Source organism: Oxyura jamaicensis, chromosome 26 (assembly GCF_011077185.1).
Source record: "Oxyura jamaicensis isolate SHBP4307 breed ruddy duck chromosome 26, BPBGC_Ojam_1.0, whole genome shotgun sequence".
NCBI classification, from domain to species: domain Eukaryota; kingdom Metazoa; phylum Chordata; class Aves; order Anseriformes; family Anatidae; genus Oxyura; species Oxyura jamaicensis.
Genome location: NC_048918.1, coordinates 1,359,692 through 1,380,673, shown reverse-complemented (window position 1 = coordinate 1,380,673; position 20,982 = coordinate 1,359,692). Strand labels below are relative to the sequence as shown.

Here is a 20,982-nt window from a genome sequence, read left to right as displayed (position 1 = left end):
AGGAATCGGCAGACGCTTGAAAAGGGAAAAACCGTTAAGGCGGTAGCAGCGGCACTCTGAGGAAGACAGATGGCATTGCCACATCATAGTCATTACCATAAAGAAACTCAAAAAATTATGCTCAGAGTGCAATAAATCAGCTGGCAGACAATTCCGCTGGTGTGCACAGAGCATGGACAAGCTTCCAGCGCCTCCACGGGCTCCGGGTTCAATTTGTATCCCAGTTAGCACTCAGAAAACGAAACACCTTGCCCCAGCAAACTGCTTAAGAAGCGCTCCCGGGACCATGGCACCACATGCACTGCTCGCAGGGCTCGGGCGAGTTTCTTGCCAGGCAAACGCACGAAGCCCAACCCCACGGGGATGCTGATCCAGTGCTTGGCTCATCGGAAGGGGGCGGGAGGAGGGCAGCAAACTTTCCCCCGAGGCATTCGCAGCCAGCCGCAGGTGCGAGGGAACGGAGTGGAGCCGCTCAGAGCCGCGCAGCGCCGCGCAGGTCCGCTCGTCCATGCGACTCCGGATGCGCTACGCTGCCCAGCGGGCCAGCAGGGAGGGCCAAGCGCGCTGGAGGCACAAAGCAGCTAGAGAGAAAGTACGTCTTCATGCAGCTGAGACACAGAACAGACACGACGGACTTTGAGAAAAGCAGCAGAAGCCAGACTAGAGCAGCTGTCCACAGGAAGACATGCAAGACAAAGAAAGCACACAAACTGCAGCAGAAGATAAGAAGGGCTTATACTTTTTTTCCCCAAGCAGTCCTGAAAGAGGCAAACCATGGTAAGGGCTTTTTCTCTCCGTTACTGCGTTACGAGGAGCAGAGGGGCGAGCGACCCTGAGCATGAGTCTGAGAGTCCTGGCGCTGCCATGTTACCCCCTATCCGACACGGGGCATTTCAGCACGCGGCTCCGACCGCGCTGGCTGGCTGCACCGCGGAGCCTAACTACGGAGCTGCGCTGCCTGACAGCAAGAGAGACAGAGGAATCGGAATGGGTTTTACACAACGCATTCAGTCCTGCCAAGTGCTTGGTGCACGCTTGTATTTGCCCTTCCTTCATTTTCTTCAGCTAAGTGCAGCTGCTGCATCCCAGCCCCTGACTCAAACAGGCAGCAGCTCTGGAGAACGAGGCGTTTTAGTTCCTTGCTTCCAAAGCACGTCAAAACAAAACGAGACCAAACGCAAGCACACCCTCTCCTCTTCCCGCAGCAGCTCAAGTCAGAGACATGCCACAGCAGCTCCTCTCAGCCTCTGATAAATGAGATTCTTCCCAACACCCTACAGAAGCTGTGCAGACAAGCTCTCCTTCCCTCGCCCCTGGGAAGAGAGTCCAGGGACTTGTTCCTCTCCTCTAGAGGAGCTCGAGATGTGACAAGAAAAGTTCAGAGATCTCCTTTTCATCAGGGCATTTGCTATGCAAGACAGGCTGAAATTTTCAGGCTGCTTAGCACATCTGTGTTTCAAGGGTATATGCAAATAAAAAGATGATCAGGAGAGAAACAAGTTTGCTTTCTTTGAACCTTCAGGTCACCTGAAGCTGCTTGGCACCTTCCAAGCCATCCTTCCACCCCCACCCACTGCAATGGCTGCACACCGCAGAGCTCACGGTCTCGTCTGGAAATTCTTGGGGAAAGGGATCCTGCTGCTCTGGTCCTCGGGAGCGCTCCTCTGCCAGGCGAGCCGCGCTCGGCGAGTTCGGGAGAGCCGGCCGGTCTTCCTAGTGCACGCTGCAGCGCGAGCAACGCAGAGATCACAAAAGGTTTCCGTCTCCCTCCCCTAACGCAGCCAGTGCAGAAGGACAGCATCTAAACCTGGAATTTATGCAACAAGCTCCGGCTCGCCCGGGGTCTCCATCCTTCCCTCTGGATCCTCTGCGGTCCGCGAGCAGCCAGGCAGCCGCGTCCCTTCCCCGGCAATCGCTCGTCCTTGCAGCGAGCCGCAGCAGCGGGCTTTGTCTGAAGGCAGCGAGCTCCACGCTTGCCGTTCCACTCTCAGTCCTGTCTCCTGCTCTCGCATTGCCTGTCCCTCCCTTCTCTTCATCCTCTTACCCCTCCCAGCTTTTCCATCCACTGCACGAGCAGCCTTCGCAGCAGAAGCTGCGGGAGAGGGGAGGGAGACAGCAGCTTTATAACTCTCTAGTGGAAATGACTGACTTCTCAATATTTACTCAATGATGGACTACACAGCTCGGCTTTTCAAAAAAAAAAAAAATGACGTTGCAGGTCTGCTTTGACAGTTCAAAGTGATTTGTGGCTGGCTCAGAATTAATTTATTGAGAGAGAGGTGAGGAAACTGCTTGCTGCCTACTACAGCATTTCTGGAAGCAGTTGGGGTATTGGCAGGGGGAATGAAACCGCAGCAGTTCCTTCCTCTGAGCTCCTGAATTTGCTTTAAAAAAATTATTTACTCTACTCAGCCTTTTGTACACTCATAAATGTGTTTCTGCTTTTAAAGGGGAAAACCTACAGTGACACCAAGTGCAGGTTTTCTGGTTAAAAACCACGTAAAATCAAGGCAATACAGGGGTATTTGGAGGGGGAACGGAGGGGTTAATATTAATTTTAAAAAAAGAGAATAGATGCCCAAAACATCCCAGACTGAAACAGAAAAGTCCAAGATATTTCCATGTTACGAGGATGACACAGGAGCAAATGAATGCCAGTCACCGTGCTGCCCAGCAAGAGCTGGACCCCAACTTCTGATTAAATAAACTCCTAATTCTCAGCCAGGTCAGCTCCATCCTTCTCCCTGTGCTCCAAATTTTAGGAATCCTACCTTTAAAAGGTCTCGGGGTGGGGGGCAGCGGACAGAGTGTAGTTAGAAATAATTACAGTATTTAAAAGTTGCAGAAAAAGCGAGCCAAGCAATTCAGTTCCTCTTGCAAGGTTTTTCAGGTAACAGAGCACACCCCAAAGAAGCCAGAAAAGGGACAGGGCCACCTCGGCCATTTACTGTTCCAGCAATGACCCTTAATGCCATGTTTGAGCCTGTCTGGAGGAAGGAAGAAGCGCGACACGCCTGGCAGCCGGCAGCACCCTGTTTGCTCTTGGAAGCCGAGAGCAGTTCAGCACAACCTGGCGTGGCCTGAAGACACACGACTGAGCTTTCCCAGGAAGAAAAAAAAACTGCATGGCTAAGCAAGAGTTGATGAAAGCATGGTCCGTACACAAAGAAAGCATGCAAAAGCAGCAAATCAGGCATTTGTTGCCACAGCTGGGGCCGATCATCAGGTGGAAGTCCTTAAACCCGCAGAGGGGGGGCTGTAAGCTCAGGCAGTGCATTAGGCAAGATGGATAGGCCAGGAGAATGTAGTCATTAACGCCGTCAGACACAAGAAATAGAGCCAGCACCTAACTTTACTGGAACTAAAATCAATTAACCAAATGCAGATTGCTAACGAATTTCTTCCTCTTTTAGCCCAGCAGCACAGCAGGCACGTTTCTCAAGTCAACGGCAGAGTTAACTCACCGAGCCCCAAATGCATTTGCTGTCCAGAGCAGCATGCCTCCTGCCTGCATCAGCCTGATTTATCGAGCACAGCCCATTCATCTCCTCAGTTTTGGGGAGAGAAACACCACCTGACACATCGCTGTAAGGCAGGGAGCAAGGCACAGGTTTCTTTTTTCCGAGCCAGCAGCGAGGTGAGAAGCCCACCCAGGGTTGGAGATGAGAGCACGTTTGGAAAGTTCCCTGCATGTTTGCGATGTGATGTGAACCAAACAGCCCTACCAAACTCCTGAGCAGCGAAAGCCAAACTGCTCAAAACCACGTGTCAGGGTGCCCGCAGCCCAGGAGGCACTTTGTCCTCAATGGAGGGGCTGGCAAAGCATTGTCCACGTTCCAGCTGACCACCTTTGTAAATAAGGAGGAGAAAAAAAAAAAAAGAGAAGCTGGGAACATGCACAGCAGCTGCTCTGTGTCCAGGGAGCCCACCCCAAGTGGAAGGCAGCACAGGCAGCAGGAAAACGCGCTGCTCGCGGCTCTGCCTGCTTCCAGAGCCAGGTGTCCATTTTGCTGAAAACTCCCTGCACAACAGCAGCTTTTGCAGAAGTGAAAGCTCCTCCTCTCCCCTCCATGTCAGACCTCTTCCCTAATGATATCGATCAATCACACGCGCTGCTACAGCTACAGCCCTGCTTGGGGAGGGCTGTCAGAAAGCAGGATGCGAAAGGGCTGCCGTTGGATTAGACCAAAAAACACACGCTGCTTTGCATCCCCCAGCAAAGCCCTTTGGCCCTAGGAAACCACAAGCCCTAATCAGTACCCAGTATGTAGGGCAGGCACGGGTTAACCCCCTGGTGGGAACTGGCAGGGGGTTCCTCCTCACCAAAGCAAAAGCCCCAGTGACAAATGGATGTGAGATAAGCTTTATTACGGCAGGCAGGAGCCGTGTGCGCAGATGCATATTAGCATCTCATCAATGGGAGACGCTGCCCACTCGGAGCAGTTTGGAGGTGAAGGATTTAAAAGGACAGAATTATTTAAAAGGACAGAATTCCTCGCGGCGGCAGCCCTCCAGCATCCTCCATCACGCCACAGTAAAGACAAACAAGCTCCCGAGGTCTGCTTTTGTCCTGGCTCCCGATTAAAGGCAGAGGAGGGGATTCATGCTTCAAGTAGGGGAGGAAGCACCTCTGTCGCCAGCAGCCTTGTTTGGTGAATATCAATACCTACAGCCTAACATCGCCCACATTTAGGAGGGTGGCAGATTAACCACATCCAGAGGGCTCGGCCACCGCGCCACCCGTGCTGACCTGCAACTGGTAACCCCCGGTCCTGCTCCCAGCACAGCTGCTGCCCCGCCAGGAGGGATGGGGGACAAAGATCCCCCAGAGAGGCCCCAAGGGACATCGGGAGAAGGCTGTGTCCCCAGAGGGGCAGGATTGTGGCACTGGGCGAGGGGTCCAGTGCCACCAGGGGGACAGGCCTGCCATAGCCGAACTGCTCTCGCCACCAGAAAGCATTTCCTCCGATACCATTTTCGAGACATTTAGATTTTCTGAAACCCTTGAGCAGTACATGATATTTAGTCACCTTCAGTCCCCAGACAGCAGGGTTCAGCAGCAGCCGTTTAATCAAGCTCTGTACCCTGTGAGTCCCTACAAACAGCCCTGTTTCCAAAGGCTCAATTAAAGCCAAGCAATTATCTCCTTTGAAGGCCAGGACTCGGCTCCATCCGGAGACAACGCACCCGCAGCTCCGCCTGCAGCAGCAGAAAGGGCAGGTTTGTTAACAAACTGCTGGTTTCCGGACTGAAGCTGCATCTCGGGAAGAGAAGAATTTCAATAAGGCTCCCGAGCAGCTCGGTAATGCAGAAGCGTGGAGACAGGCGGCTGGGGAAGAGGCCGGCTGCTTCCCTGGGCTGTGCAGGGGATGGAGACACAGCGAGGGACATGCGCGCTGATATCAAAGCCTCCTTCCTCTCAGCTTCACCTCCCCTTCACGTGCACTTTCCTCAAAAGAAGGAACAAAAAAATGTATAGAAAAAGGTTTTGGACGCTTTCTGTGAAAGGTGGTAGAACTGCAAAAGGATCATGTTGGATCCTGCGAGCACAGCCAAGGCGTGCAATTAGGTCACCGCAGGAGCAGCAGCAGAAGGTACTTTAACAGCCTGGGATCTGACTGCTGCTCCGGGCTGGATGCTGAACAGACTCAGCACAGGCGCCTCTATTCCCCATACCCCAGCCTCTTCTGCTTAAAACGCTTTCATTTTCATAAATGTTGTAACCCAGGATCATCTCCCGCCGCTCTGATGCTGCATTGCAGAGACAAGAGTTATAACAGTTGCAAGCATGGCTGGAGGACATGGCTGGAGGAAAATCAATGCGCTAAGTGACACCGGGATTCCTCCTTCACCTTGTCTTATGGAAATCTGAAGAAGCAAAGACAAAAGGCACAGCTAAGTCATTAATAAAACCACATACACGGAAGCACATGGGTAGAACATACAGGGGAAAAATGTGATGAGTTTTATCTGATGTGAAGCCGTGATAGGGCATCCAGGGTTTTACAGGTGAAAAATGCATAAATATTAAAAATATTCTGGAAGCCACAACTTATGGGTTGCAGAACAACAGTGGCTTTGCTGGAGAAACCTCTGCAATGCTCCTGCTGCTCTCGCTCTTTGGGAGAGGCTAGGTGGCAGAGGCAGCTCTTTGCACCTTATCCTGCAGCAGCCAAACTAGAACCTGGCACTCCATAAGCTCCAGCTGAGGCAAACTGCACAAGAACACACAGATTTCAAGAATAAAAAAAGGCTTGTCTCAATGATAGGGCTGCACAGACAAAATAGGGGTAGGGGGAGTCTGGCCAGAGCTGAAGACTGACCCCAAAGGCTAATTAAAGGCTGGTTTTGCTTCCCTCTGTGCTGACTTAAGACCATAAGACATTCAGGAGACTGCAATCAGGCTATTTTTTCATCTCCTAATCCAACACACAAAATTGTGCCATGGATGTACAGATGACAGGCCTCACAAGGGCTAATTTTAGTCCTTCCCTGGAGCAGATCTCCCAGGCTGGAGCACCCACGTCCTCTCCTCGGCCCTCCACGGGAGGCAGGGCGAGCACGGGAGGGCCTGGGCAGGACCCCACGCAGGCTTTGTGCTCCAACACTCTGGTCCCCCAGGAACATTCCCTAAGGAGGTGATGCTGCTGACAAGCCAGGAGACCCGCACCTCGTGGCCAAATGCCACGTCATGCCGCTGACAGAGCGGGGCTATGGATTTAAAAGCCACCTGGAGGAGAAGAAAACCACCCAAGAGGCACTAAAAGCTTGAGACCAAAGCATGAAGTGAGACATCCCAAAGGCAAGGGACGCCTCCTCGCCCTGCCCAGAGCACTCCAACGTCACCTCCAAGCCTGCACTTCCCCGTCAGCCGCTGTCCTACCCAGGGCAAACCGCCCCAAGCGGGCTGGCAGAGCAGCTTCACCTCCAACCATGCCCAGCAGCAAACACATCCTGGACCAGTGAGTTCCCTGGATACAGTGGGGTGTTGGAAGATGAAATGCTCCTTTCCTTTTCATTTGGCCTGAACAGGGAAAGAACAGCCTGAAGAAAGGGAAGACAACTCCTCCACCTGGGAGGTGGTTTGGGACACGAAGAACAACCCACACCACAGATCCGAGACACTGAAATACCCGAAGTGCTGTTGTAGATCTTGCATCAGAGCGACTACACGTTTTTCAAATCTAAATACAAAATCCCCATCCCAGCCTCCCAGGACCAAAAGGATTTAAGGAACAAAATACGGGAGCGTGGAGAGCTACGAGGAGGTTCTGCTCGTATCTGAAGGGACAGATCCACACTTAGGTAACCAGAAGAGGCAGAGAAAAGAGCAGTTTGCTGCTGCATTATGCATTTGAAACAAAAGCGAGATTGTTATGGGGATTGTGAGACCAGCCAGAAGACAAACACGCAGCAGCTCTGGTTCAGACCGACTGCTTACAGAGCGTTTTGTTGTTATCCACCGGAGAAGAACAGAAAACTTGAGACAAACAGATTTTAAAAGGCAGGAGAGAAGTGTAAGCAAAGTAAGTCTGAAGTATCAGAGCACCCTGGTTATTGGGCTGTGGGAGGGGGGCGATGAGCCAGCCGCTGGAGCTGCTTTTACTCCTGCAGGAGAGGACAAGAGGTCCCAGACCACTCACAGCAGCCAGCACCTCGCACCTCCAGGGAAGGGCGGTAAGCAGTCGCTGCAGGGATTGGAAGCCACCGATGAAAGCTCCACGCTTCTCAGCCAATAACCTTTATTTCGAGTTATTCTAAGATGCAAAAACACCACCTCAAAACGTATCGTACCCTAAAGAGGAATACCAAGCCCCAGATTTTAAACAGGCAGCCACTTCCAACAAGAAACAGGACCCCCTGCACACACACACATGCAGACACTGGGGAGAATTAACGGAGAGCAGGTGAGCAGGGTCCCCCCTTCCCCTTCAGGCACGGGGTGCCAGCCGCAATGCTCCTCACCCAGCCCAAAAGCCAGCCAGGTGGGAAGGACAACCACGTTGTATACAATTAATCTACCCAGGGGAGCATCGAATTCAGCTTGCTGGTAGCGGTGTTGAATGTTATACTGGGAAAAAGAGATCTGCTCGTCCGTGCCAGACCCTTCCCTTCCGGGTGCTAAAGCAGGAGCCAGCCCCTGGGGGGGCTCCGTGCAGCGACACAGACACACGCACACACGCGAGCTGGGTTACGCTACCTGAGATCCTCTGCTGCTCCTGAGAGAAGTCAATGCCTTCGCCGATGGAGCTCATGATTTTCTCAATCTGAAAATAAAACAAGCACGTGCTGCGTTACTGACAGAGCCAGAGGAAAAGGTCAAGGGAGCCCCGGGATGTCACTGCCACGGGACAGATCCAGGAAAGGACGTTAAGGTACCTCTGAGCCAGAAAGGGTGCCCTTAACACCTTGTCTGGCAAAGTCTCCTTACGGGTGGATGACTCAGAAGGGATGCAGAGAGGCTGGGACTCTGCTGAGCCTTCCCTCCAACAGCCTGAAAATAACCAGCTCCATGAAACCCATCCCTCGGAGAGCAAACACAGGGAGAAGGAAGGGATCCCCAAACCGCTCAGCACCCTGCACGAACACGCAGCCCTCCTTCACCCGCAGCCAAGCCGGAGAGACGCAGGTCGCCAACGCCGCCACAGCACGCAGAGTGAGCTGGGCTTCACCCGTCCTGGTTTTCTTGTTTGGTTTTAAAAGCACCACGTTCCCCAAACCTGTGCATCACTGAGAGCAGAGGTGCTTAGAGAGATTGGAAATAAATCGAGGATGTGAAAGCACCGTGGGGGCAAACGCCTGAACTGCCCAGGAGAGGGAGCCGAAGACAGTCCCATGCCCGGGTCTAAGCAGTTCACCGCCCAGGCAAACCTCAGGCGGTTACGAAATGGTACAAACTCTTCATTGCCCGAGATGCTGCCTTTTAAGTCCACTCTGGATATAAACGGTCGCTTTTGCAACGCCAAAAAACCTTAAATGTGCACCTTCTACACAGCTACAAGAGGTTTCCGTAAGCGACGACGGAAACTTGAACAACCGTTGAGCAGAGTTTGTAGGCTGAGGTTTTGTCGTGTAGTGCTGCAGAGGGAAAACGGATGGTGGCAATTACTAGATTAACTCCGTTAAGATGGAAAACCTGATAAATTACAGCTCAGTAAGTCAATTTAGGATTTTCAATAGTTTAAGGCATCCTACAATCAAAGTCCGCTATTTTCCAGCCAGCAGTAAGACCCTCAAGAGGCTCAGCTTTGGTTGCTTACCCCAGTCTTTAATCTATAACCAAACAGGGGGAAAAAAAAGCCCCCAGGGGGATTCCCAAAGAGAAACCTGCCAAGAAAACGTTCCTGCGAGACGCTGGAGAGTGGCTGCTGCTGAATGCAAAGCCGATGCACAGACTGGTGACAGGAGGGGAGGGGGAAAAAACAGCAAATGAATTCTTCCACAGCCTTTTCTCCCCGGTCTTTTAAGGACAGGCTGGGGGAGGAAGTCCAAGTTTTCCTGGACCTCGTCCCCCAGCCTGTACAACCCCGGGACCTGGGCGTGCTGCTGTGCTTGGTGCAGCTGCACAAACTCCCCAAAGCGTCCAGCCGGTGAGCAGAGCTCCTGGAAACGCCGCGAGGAGCTGGGGACCCAACTGCCAGTCAAAATCAATGGGAGCTCACGGCTGAACTCCATTAAGGTCAGGGTTTTTTTTGTTTTTTTCCAGTGAAAGAAAAATCAGTCAGCTTTCAGACTCCTGCCAGGTCAGATCTCCAGTGAAGTCCTTCCCACTCGCGGGCAGCAGAGGCAGTTGGTTGTAACGCTCGCTTTCACCGGGGAGAAGGCATTCACGCCACCCCTGCAGGAGTCACTGAAGGACGTGGATGCTCTGCCCCTGGAAAAGCACGAGGGCGAGCACTGCTGCTGGGCCTGAACCACAGCTAATGCCAGTTTACTGCGAGCTTTGAAGACCAGCCTGAAAAAAAAATAAGTCAGAATTCAAACCCGTAGGGAAGCGAGGCTCGAGAATGATAAAAGCAGGGTTTTGAAGTCGCTGGATGCGCAGCTCCTGCTGTCAGCACAGGGCAGAAGCGGGTTTTGCTGCTCTTCTGCCCCAAACACAGGCAGAACTTGAACGTGACCTCTGCTAAAGCTGCCTGAGCGGTGCCGGGCTCTCCATCGGGGTGCTGGTCCTGGACAAAGGGCAGGTGCCATCACACCCTGGCACAAGGGTCAACACAGCCACTAACGGAGCAGTGGGTGAGCCATCGGATCCCTTATTTCATAGGGGGGTAAAAATGACAACGGAGATTTGATGTGAGAGCCTGGAACGTGAAGGGAACGTGAAGGCTTTTACTTACCCAAGCTGAGTCATTCAGAGCTTTAATCAAAAATTGCAAGCTGTTTGTACAAGAAATGGGATTTTAAGCTCGAGTTTAAAAGGATGCACTAAAAAGGATGAGGCCAAGGCAAAAATACCCCGATCTCAAGTGGACAAAAGCAGCTCCTAAATGACAAGCATAACATCAAACACGGGCAGGGCGGCTCATTTTGCAACTGCTCACATCACTCGCCCTTTCTTCAGATAAAAATTGCATGGCTAGTCATCGTGTCATCTGATCTCGCTATTTAGACTCAGTGTGGCTGAATAAGGAAGCCCCAGAAATACAGCTTTGAGAACTGCAAGGAAAAAAAAAAACAACACTTGTTTTTCAGCTAACCTAAGGCTCTTGCGTAAATCAGCAGCTCTGCAGTATCGACAAGAGAAGTGTGGGGTCAGCTAAACTGGAACTGGTTAGGAGGGAAAAAAAAGAAGAATTTCAAGTCTGCCCTGTGATGCGGAGTTTTTCCCCTACCACAATGAAGCCTCTTAACTCTTTTCATCCTTTGGAGGCATTCGTGGCAGTCACCTTCCCTCCGCCAGCCCCGCTCCCCTCCACGAGCTCGGCTTTAAAGAACTTTTCCATTTCTCTTTGCGACGCAGCCTGAACGAAGCCCGAGGGCTGCAGCAACTTCGTCTCGACAGACACCAGCAGGTAACTGAAAATCGTTAGCTGCCTTGTGGTTCTCTGCAAAGGTTACAGACTGAGGCCCAGAGGTAACCCACGGCTCTCCAGGCACGTTTTTTGCCCCAACAAAGCAGCAAATGCTCCCCAGCAAAGCCTTCAAGTCCCGCGGTGCCCTGATGTGCCACCGGTCCATAACGGCCGGGCAATACTGGAGGAAAATACAGGGGTGGTGCAAAACAAACCTTGTCTCCAAATAATACCAAGGGCTTTCGTAACGATGCCTTTATTTGTGCTTTATAGGCAAGCGCCGAGCCTGAGCTGCAGCAGGACTGCTGGGAGAAGGATTTCTGGGATGCTGCCACAGCCCCGAAGGCTCGCTGCCGAATTTGGGTCTTAAGGTCAATCCAGTTCAAGCTCCAGGAGTCTGAGGACGTTAAGCTGTGCAGATTCACGTCAATTACCTTCATTACGAGATAGGTACTCCAAGCTGGAGCCACTCTTGTGCCTACTGTCTGGGATCTTTATCTGAAAGGCGTTCACTCCAGTGGCTCTGGAAGCCCTGGAGGTTCTTCGGGCTGGGGATCATTTGGAGCAAGCAGCACTCGGGTCCAGCCAAGCCTCTCCTACCAGTCACCAAGAGGGAAGAAATAGGTGGGGAGAGAAAGAGGAGAGGAGGGAGCAGCACGTTTCAGGCAGCCCCAGCCCCCTCGGGCTGTCTCACAGCAGCAGAGGCAAAACGCTTTGCAGGTCTCTTACGCTGTGCCACCACTGCCGAGCCCTGGAGATGTGCAGGGACTGCTGCCGGCACTGCTGGGGGAGGCAAAGAGCACAAGAGGACGTTTGGGGGCAGATTCACACCCGTGTTTGCAGTCCCTCGTTAGACAGAGCTATCACTGGTTGCTCTTTGGCACGAGGCAGCTAAGCTCCCTCCATCAGCTGCTCGTTCCAAGAAATCCCCTTTATTTCCCAGGACTTACAGCAGGACAGCCAGCGTTCCTCCCTCCACCACCAAGCTCCATCCTTGGATTCTCTCCTGCACCCCTACCAGTTGCAGTTCTCCTCTTCCACAGCGCGGGAAGGACGAGAGAAAGCTTTAACCTGATTTTAGGAACGGTCACAGCCCCACCACGTGCTTACCGCAGGGAGCGAGCTCCCGCAGCACCCCGGCCCCAGGGAGTCACCTTTTTCACCTTCCCGCTTCCTCCAAACACAGCCAGGAGCTTCCCAAGGCCAATTCTCTCCCGTGCACACACGGAACAGGTGCCCGAATGCCGCAGACAAGAGGACCACGCGAATCCGGGTCAAGCCCTGCTCCGAGCGGGCAGCCTGGATGAATTCCCCTGCAGCAGGGCAGGTCGCCACGGTCTGACACCGTGACAAATTTGCTCCCTTCCTTGCTTGCAGTTTGTAGCTGGATTCAAAGCACAGATCACCGCCGGGTGCCAGGCCAAGCTCACTGGGTTGGGTCGCACCACCCCGTGCTGCTTTCTGGGCTCGGTCCCCAGCACTGACAGCTCCGCACTCGAAGCGCGGCGGTGACGGCTTGCAGGTGCCTCTGCGGCACTCGAAACACCCACGAGCTTTTCCTCAAAAGCAGGGGATCGCCTTGTGCTACGTAAAACTGAACGGCGATGAAGCAATCACCCGAAGGATGACCTTTCGGCTCATCCTTTGCTAAACACGGGCTGCAGCCGGCGGCAGCCAGAACCGCGCCACAATTAGCACGCAGGGAAGTCCTGCTGCCCCCCGCCCTCCACGAAAAACAACGCTCTCCGGGGTCACCTGCCAGCCCAGACACCAGCTTGAGGCTGATCGGTTTGTTAGGTGGGAAGAGCTTGCAAAGAGATGAGAACAGGGGAGGGACACAAATCCAAAGTCGACTTGTAAAGCATCCCCGACCTCCAGAACCGGTCCTCAGCCGCACTCCGTGACACTAAAACGGGGATGGAAGAGAAAATACCTTGAAAATAGCATGTACCACCATTTTTTAGGCTGTTCTTTCCCAGTGGTTAATTATTAAAATACAAAAATACCATGCTTAAATATAGCGCTGCAGCCCAGACGGAGTTTGAGCCTGAACACTCAGTTCCGATTTGTTTTGGCTTAACCTGCTTTTTTCCACTGAAGCACCACGCATCCCTCTCGGAACAGGTTGGATAGTTTTTCCTTCCCCCCTTCTTAAACATCCACAGAAACAAAACCACTTTTGCATCCTAAATTCATGCGCTCTTATCTGTTATGCCGAGAGGCGCAGCTGGATCCATGCTAGAAAGGTATTTTGGCCCGGGAGCAGAAACCCTTCAACAAAAGGAAGCAAAAGTATTGCAAAGCTGAAAGCCTTTGGGAGAAAGGCTGCAAAAATGAGAGTCCTCCAGCACGCCCCAAACCAAGGGGTGCAGAGGAAGGAGCTGCAGAGTGGTTGGTTACCAGCACCGAAGCGCACCGATTTCTTTTCGCATTGGCCTAAGTTTTGCTGAAAAATAAAAATACCCCGCAAAAAAGGAGCTGGGTGCGGCCCAGAGTCATCCTGGGGCTGGGGAAGTGGTGAGCTCTTCAGGCAGGCAGCCACGAAAACATAGCAACTGGCAATTTACTCCCAAACAGAACTTTATCTTCAAACAAACCATCCCGAGCAACCGAGGTCTGATTAATGGAGGAAAAAGGCGTTTGTTTGTAGGAGCCCATCAGAGCCAAGCTGGATGCTGGTTTGTTCTCCCGGCAAGACATTTCGACACAAGTCCTGCAAAGCAACCCCCACCCCATAGCTCTGCGGGCAGACCTGGGATGGCTTTTGATGCGAGCAGGACCCCAAAACGCCAACCCCAAATATCGCCTCCCTTCTGAACGCACCCTGCGGGGGCTGTCGGGCAGCCCTGGAGGGGGGACAGGCTCCTGCAGGTGGGCACGGAGAGCTTTTGGGGCTCCTTCTCCCAGGAGAGGCAGCGTGAGGGCTGGCACACGCAGCCCCCGGAGGCACGGCTCCGCAGCCAGCCCTGACACGCTTCATCTCCGCTCCCCTGCCCTCGATGGACGCGAAGCCGTGGGGTCCATGCTAATCTCTCCCTATTTTCCTTCACGGAGCCAGCGCTGAAGTTTGGAGCCAGTTGAGTCCATTGAGAGAGACAGAGGACGATTAACGAGTCCCGGGGTCTTTTATCACCGAAAGAAAAGCCAGCTTCACGCAGCACGAGCTGTCTGCATCCACTCATTTGCATGCAGGGGAAGGAAGCTTCATTCAGAAAGCACAAAACCGAGCAGCGCTCCGTTAGGATGCCACTCGCCCCGGTCTGGGGGCATCTTTATGCTAGTGCAGCTTTCTGGAAGGGGCTAGGGAAAAAACCAAACCTCCAGCAGAAAAGCGCTGGGATTTACCATCACTACAAACGCAGGAGTTCTGTGCTCGGTCTCTGCGTAGAGCATCGCTGATTCCCAAGGACACGTCAAGGTTGTCCTGGGAGAAGAATAAATAAATACGTGCAGGCATGGCAGCATCGGGATAAGCAGACAGTGCCGGGAGCCCAGCTCTGCTGCCCCCCACGAGCAGAGCCTCCCCCTCCCTCCATCCCCTCGGAGGGGGTCAAAGCCTCCCGGTGCTGCGCACAGCGACCCGCACTGCTGCTCCACGGGTGGAAACCCCACGCCTCCATCCCAGACAAAGCCCCACGCTGGGCTCCGAGCCCCACAAACAGCCGTGTTTACAGCCTCAGGCTTCCTGAGGTCAGGATCAGGAAGGCCAAGCCGAAGGGGAGGTTTGGGGACGTTAGCTGGAAGCGTGCCTAAGACAAGGCAGGCGATGCCAGCCGAGCTCTCCACGCAGCGCTCGCTTTCCAACACCTTCCTCACACTGCTTTGCAGGGAGCGTGTTTCAGGAGCCAAATACTGCTGTTAAAATCCAGTTACGCCTCAGTACACAAAGGAGGGCTCTTTTGATGCTTTCACCCTGGAAAAAACACAGCGTTTAGAGTTAACTCGGGGGCACTGGAGAAGAACTTCAGTGAAGTGCTTTCCCTTGAAAACGCTGTAACAACCTCAGGCTTGTTAAATCAGGTTTACATCAGCCACGGAGGGAACGAGATGGAACATAACATACCATACCGCCTTCCTCTGCTGCTGCTGCAGGATCCCCGGTGCCGCCCGAACAGGGAACGTGTTACACCAAACAGAACATGATTTGTAGCTGGAGGCACGTCTTTACACGCGCACCTCTATAACACACACACGTAGCTACAGAAAATTCCTTTGTCCCCCTTGAAGCGCTTTCAGCAGCTCACCCCAAGCTGACTGCAGCATCGCTACCCGGGCACCGCACGCTGTGCCACCGCTGAAGTGCCCAGCGCATCGGGGTTTGTCCTCAAAAGCTCTGCCTGGTGCTCCCTGGCCTTCCCTTCCCTTCCGGGATATGATTTCTGGTACCACACACGCCATTGCCCCATTCCTGAGCTCCGCACATGAAAAGGGAAAACCCTGTGTGGGGTCGAGACCTTCTGCTTCCTCCGGGGCTCCTTCCCAAACCGGCAGCTTCAAGCCACCAGCCCAGAAGCCGGGTCACGAGGGAGATAAGCTACAGCACGCCTGTACAAGTGGCAAAGAAATAGGAACACGGAGCAGTAGAGTTATTCAGATAAAGGTCTATAATTAAATAAAAACACGCAGGAATAAACGGCCCGCTATCTACCACGCGTACGGTATTAGTGCGTTATAAGGACACCCTTCAGCATAAGAATAATTAAGAATATATCAGCATTCCCATTATAAATCCTTCTTATTAAGGGGTTCGTAACCTATTGTAGAAATTCACCTAGGGGTGAATCTCAGCAGACCAGACAGCAGCGCCAGCAGCACGTTATTCTTGGAAGCTGCTCATGAAGTTGGGTTGAAGGGTTATCTGTGTTTTAAATTTCTGCAATTCCGAGCAAGTGGCAGGGGTTAGGACTTCATTATTTCTAAGCTTCTACACCTGAGGGATGGAGCATATTGGGTTTAAGATTATAAAAACCAGGCAGGCTCCTTCAAGAGTTTAAAACCCCCTCTGAGAGCAACAAACACCACCCCAATTACCAAGTGATCGGCCTCGCTACAGCCTAACGGATTTGCTGTAAAAATCAGGGGAGGAAAAAAATAAGGATTTGTTAGGTCCATGGACAACGCTGGGGAAGCACCGAACACCTTCACCGGGTGGTTCCGCTTTGTACCAGTACTGCAGCAAAGCTGAAGCACAATGAAATTAAGATGAACCCCAAGCTGTGCGGCTGGCTGAAAGGAGGTGATCCTGCCCGCACACACTGCCCTGCTCCCAGCCGCCTCAGCACGGCCGGCAGCGTGCGTCAGGCACTTACGGGGTGGCTCCAGCTGAGCACGAGACCCTGCTGGATGTCTCCGAGCGTCCGATGGGTTTGCCAGTAAATGAGGGCACGTTGTTTTGGGGTTGCTGGGAGGAAAAAAGAAAGCAGAGCTCTTTAATGGAGATCTCAGGCTTTCTTTTTTTAATTGCTGACTTGTGAAATCATCTCTCAGGAGATGCAGCGGGTGATCCGGAGGGGATGGAGGAGGTCAAGATGGAGCAAATGAGTCCAGCAGCAGTCGCACAGCGGTGCTGAGCACCAGCACCCGCAGCAGGAGGGACAGGCAGAATGAAAAACCAGCTCTAAGTAGCCTTAGCAAGCATCCCCAAATTAATACCCACTTCATTTACACCACAAATCCCCCAAACGGCAGCAGCATCTCTTTGCTAATGCTTTTGTCTTTTCCAGCCTTCTGGGAGCAGGGGAAATCGCTCCAGCCCAGCTCCTCCTGCTTCTCATTTCGAGTTGAGGAAACACATGGTGAAAAGGTGCCCAGCCAGCCTTCCCCGGCAGCGACACCAACATGAAGCCCGCTACACCTGATGTGCTTCTTCGCCTTCGTTAGCTGCATCTCCAAGCTCTCACCGCTCCTCCAGCCTGCGGCTCGGTAAAGCGAGGCACGGCGAGCGCCCAGCGCCACGCACTGAGCTCGCTGCAGCCTCCAAGCGTTTTGCAGACCCACGATAACTGCAGCTTGACGTGACAATAGCACGGATAACAATAGAGGGGTCAAAACCCAACAGACAGAAACGCAGATTTGGGAAAAGCCGACACGCCACAGGCTCAGAATGCCGCTGTGATTAGGGCACTCGCAGGCAGGCCAAAAAGATCCTGCGTGCAGACTTTGATCTGGGAGACAATATAACAGGTGCTGCTTTAACATGCAATTAGGTCCTGCCTGCTCCGCTGTTTGTCCTGCTGATGCAGAAGACAAATGATCTAAGGCATTCTCCCCAGTGAAGTCTCCGGTTAATGGGGAACTGATACCATTAACTGATATTTCAGCCCTGAGCGTAGAAGCCAGGCTGCTCAGACCCAGCTGGGATACGCTGGTGGAGCAGAGGGATGGCTGGATGGCATCCCACGCGTCTCTGAAAGGGACGGGGGTGCAAGCACCAAGAGCAGGAGGAGGATCGGGGACAACACCTGCTGGCTCCTTACTGCAAAGGCAGTCCTCGGGAATTTGGATCCAGGCCACGAATCTCACTTCCAGAGGGGTGACAGCACATAAACCACTCTTCTGATGTGGTTTACGACGCTGCGGCTTACGTTCTTATGTTCTCCGCATCGGCAGCCCGTAGAGCAGCAGCCTCGTGTCATCACCCGGTACATTCCGCATGCACCAGCCGTTAGGGAGTCAGCAGAATGAGCGTCAAAGGCCTGGAAAATCTAAGGCTGCTTTCATTAATTCAAACCTGGATTCCAAAAGGGAGTCTGCCGTCGGAGGCACGTTTCAACGCCCAACAAACTTCAGGCTTCCCGTGCTTTATCCTGCTCCAGCAGCAGCATACGCCTTCCGCACGTAGCGCGAGGCCTCGCTGAGTTTGGTGTTTACTGCAAGCCACGCTGCGACTGCTCGTTAGTGATAATGCACACATTTTCTAGCTCAGTAAGTCAGACTCATTTGGACCTCGATCAGGGACTTGTTTCTTACCGCTCTCCTCCGGTCTATAGATTTGTAGTTTAGAGATTTGTGCAAAACCAAACACGTAGCAAAAGAAAAGGAATTCATAAGAAGTTTGCACTCCACAACCAGGGTACCACGGATCTGCGGTGTCAGAACCACCTAAATATACATATTTTCAATATACGCACTTAAATGAGATGTTAATATGACAAAAAAGCTGGCCAAATGAGACAACGTATCTGCTCAGAGAAGTGAAGGGGATGGATGCGAGTTATGTTGAACTCACAATAAGAAAGGCAAAATCCCCCTACCAATATTGAAGCAACTCAGACCCTCCACAGCTACATTTTTGTACTCACTCATCCCGAGACACGAAGCCAAGGACGATTCCTTAGGCTCTTGGACCAAAGGTTTTCTCTAGCGTGCAGAATGCAACACAGCGCGTTAAGCCTGCTTCGGAGGCTTCAGAAGGACTATGTTATATAGACACACACAATTTTAAAAATAAAACTTCCCAAGTGCTTGAAGACGTGACGTAAAATAGAAGAGAACATAATGAAAGGCTGAATTTAGTAAGGACGCTGGCTGGACATTTCTGGTCCAGAAAAAGTCTTGAAGCCACTGACGATCACCAGATCTTTACATAACCAAGATATCCGTTAGAGCACGAGTAACCCAAATAAATGAATCAAAAGCTTCTGACTCACAGATATTGAGTTAATACACAGCCAAAGTTAACAAACACAGCGACAGTGGACAGAAATTGTGTTATTCTAGATGCACGCTGATTTGGACACGCTCAGCCTGTAATTGGTGGTCTAGAAAGAGGAGAGAAGTCACTGTGCGTTTACAGCTGGATTGAGGGCATTTCCACAAATCCTTACGGATGCCTGGACGGAAGGCTTCTTCCACGCCCAGGGTAAGTGCTGAGCTGAAAAAATCACGCTGCATTTTGAACGTTTTGAAAGCTGCCCAAGGAAGAGCTGCCCCAGCTACCTGCCTAGTTCCAGATGAACTGATATGATTCAAAGAGCTGACAAATAATATTATTATGTCTAAACCTTGCTGCTGACTCCAGGAATGAGGTCTACTTGTTCTTTACATTCGCCTTCCAGACCAGAAATCCAAGAAGTCCCCCCTCCAAAGCTGGTAAATTGTCCATGTTTGGCTTGGCTCAGTCTTGGTTTACAGCTTCAGCGCCCGCAGTCGATAAAGCAAACCTGAACTGAGAACACAAAAGCTTTCACAGCAACGTTAATCAGGACGAAGGAAACCTTGCCATCGGGGGCAAAGGGAAAAGAAAGATTTAACATCGAGGATGATGTAAGAATTCCTGACCTTAGCACAGGAAAAGCAAGAGGAAACGTTGGGATCCTGAGATAATAGAAGAATCAGCCCACTAATTAAGTCAATTAAGAGCCCGAAGGACACATTTGTTTAGAAGAGCAGAAATCAGGATAAGAATACCGACCACATTACTTCTTCTCCCCTAACCAACAAGTTATAAAACATCTCAAAATGGGCAAAGGGCGAACTGGAATGAGTACTTGGAAATAAGGGCCAGCTCGAGGCAAGGGACAAAGCATGCCGGGCACCCGCAGCTGGAGAACAGACCCGGCCCCCAGCCTCAAAATCAGGGCAAAACGAAGCCTTCAGATTTAAACACCAGAATTAAAAGAACAAAGCACAAATGTTTAGGAAGCATCAGCTGATGGCAAGGACGAAAGGAGCCTCGCAGCCTGCAAGGCAGGGCTGTCCTTGGCCCAGGCAGGACAGCTTGTGTGCTGCAGGTGGTACGAGCGCGGAGAGGCTGAACATCTTGTTTTCTCAACTGCATTTCTCACCTGAAACACCGGGATTTGGGTCTACAGCACTGGGCCATCTGGGAGCCGCTACCCAGCAGGTAAGCCACGTGAGCTTGTCAGAACAAGAAACACTGAGCTTTTACAGGATGCAATTTCACCAGGCCCCAAAATAGCAGCTCTCCCGCCCAAACAGCAAGGGAAATATTTGCATTTTTTCTTTCAACACCAGCTCGCAGCCCTGAATTTCAACTTCTGAGCGTGGTTTTAAGGCAGTGGCAGGCTTTGCATCAAGAGCTTTCCTGAAAGTTTCGCGTTTCAATGCAAATGTTCTTAATCCTCAGCAGGAAGAGCATAGCTGAGGCATTAATTCCACCAGGTCCTTAAATACCCAAGCAGCCTGACAAGGTTAATGGAGCTGGAGTATTTAAAGCCACCCCACTAGCTGCGACAACCTCTAACTTGCTCCCCAGCTCTTCAAAACCTGGGCTGGAAGGCACCACGCGTGTGTGGTTTGCTCCTGTGACATTAAGACCCCCCAAATGGATCAGCAACGGGTGCAACAACACCCCTACAACATACCTGTGACACCAACACACCCAGACCTACGCAAACGGAAAAGAAACCTGGCTGAGCTGACAGCAAAACGTGGAGCTGCGAGGCAATCGCTTGTAGGAGATGATGGCTGTCTGGCGCTGTAATTAGACGAAATATTCATTTATTCATCAGCTAATTCACTTGGGGAAAAAACGCATCAAAGTAGTGGACTGTGCATTGCCTTTTTCTAAAGGAAGCTAAAATAAAATGCATGTTTTATTCAGTTCCCAAAGTTTCTTTTGAAGCAGGTTTAATCTCTCCCTAAAAGAGCTCGAGACAGCAGCCACAGCAGCCACCTCATTTTGGGAAGCTGGAGCTCGAACCTTTGAGCCTTTCACTACAAATTCAGCACTGGAGCCACTCACTTGATAGCAGACAGCTGGAAGAGGAGAATTAAGGGGTGTCAGGAGCCAGGTCTGCAGCTGATTCTCAGGAGCGTGCCTGGCTCTTTGCCCCCAGACGCTTCAGAGACCATTCTTCTCACCAGGCCAGGCCTCGGCACCAGGCTTTTCAGCTCAAAGCGTGGAAGCACATCAGGGCTGGTGACACCAGGTCATCCAGCTGCACCTCCCGGACCATGCCTGTGTCACAAACAACCACACCACGACCCTCTAAAAACTCCCAAG

The 20,982-nt window shown here is 52.1% G+C and overlaps 1 protein-coding gene across 14 annotated transcripts in view; it reads right to left on the bottom strand.

The window, feature by feature from the left end:
- The window catches only part of ANKS1A (ankyrin repeat and sterile alpha motif domain containing 1A), a 100,390-nt gene that overhangs the window by 28,115 nt on the left and 51,293 nt on the right, over positions 1-20,982 (bottom strand). For 9 of the 14 annotated variants that reach the window (XM_035347277.1, XM_035347278.1, XM_035347279.1 and 6 more), the window contains 2 exons: positions 11,745-11,798; positions 8,201-8,267 (listed from right to left, as the gene is read on the bottom strand). In XM_035347277.1, the coding sequence (XP_035203168.1) occupies positions 8,201-8,267; positions 11,745-11,798 (121 nt within the window). Of the gene's footprint in view, positions 1-739; positions 2,031-8,200; positions 8,268-11,744; positions 11,799-20,982 lie in introns of those variants that run through there. The other 5 variants (XM_035347280.1, XM_035347287.1, XM_035347285.1 and 2 more) reach the window with 2 other exon arrangements.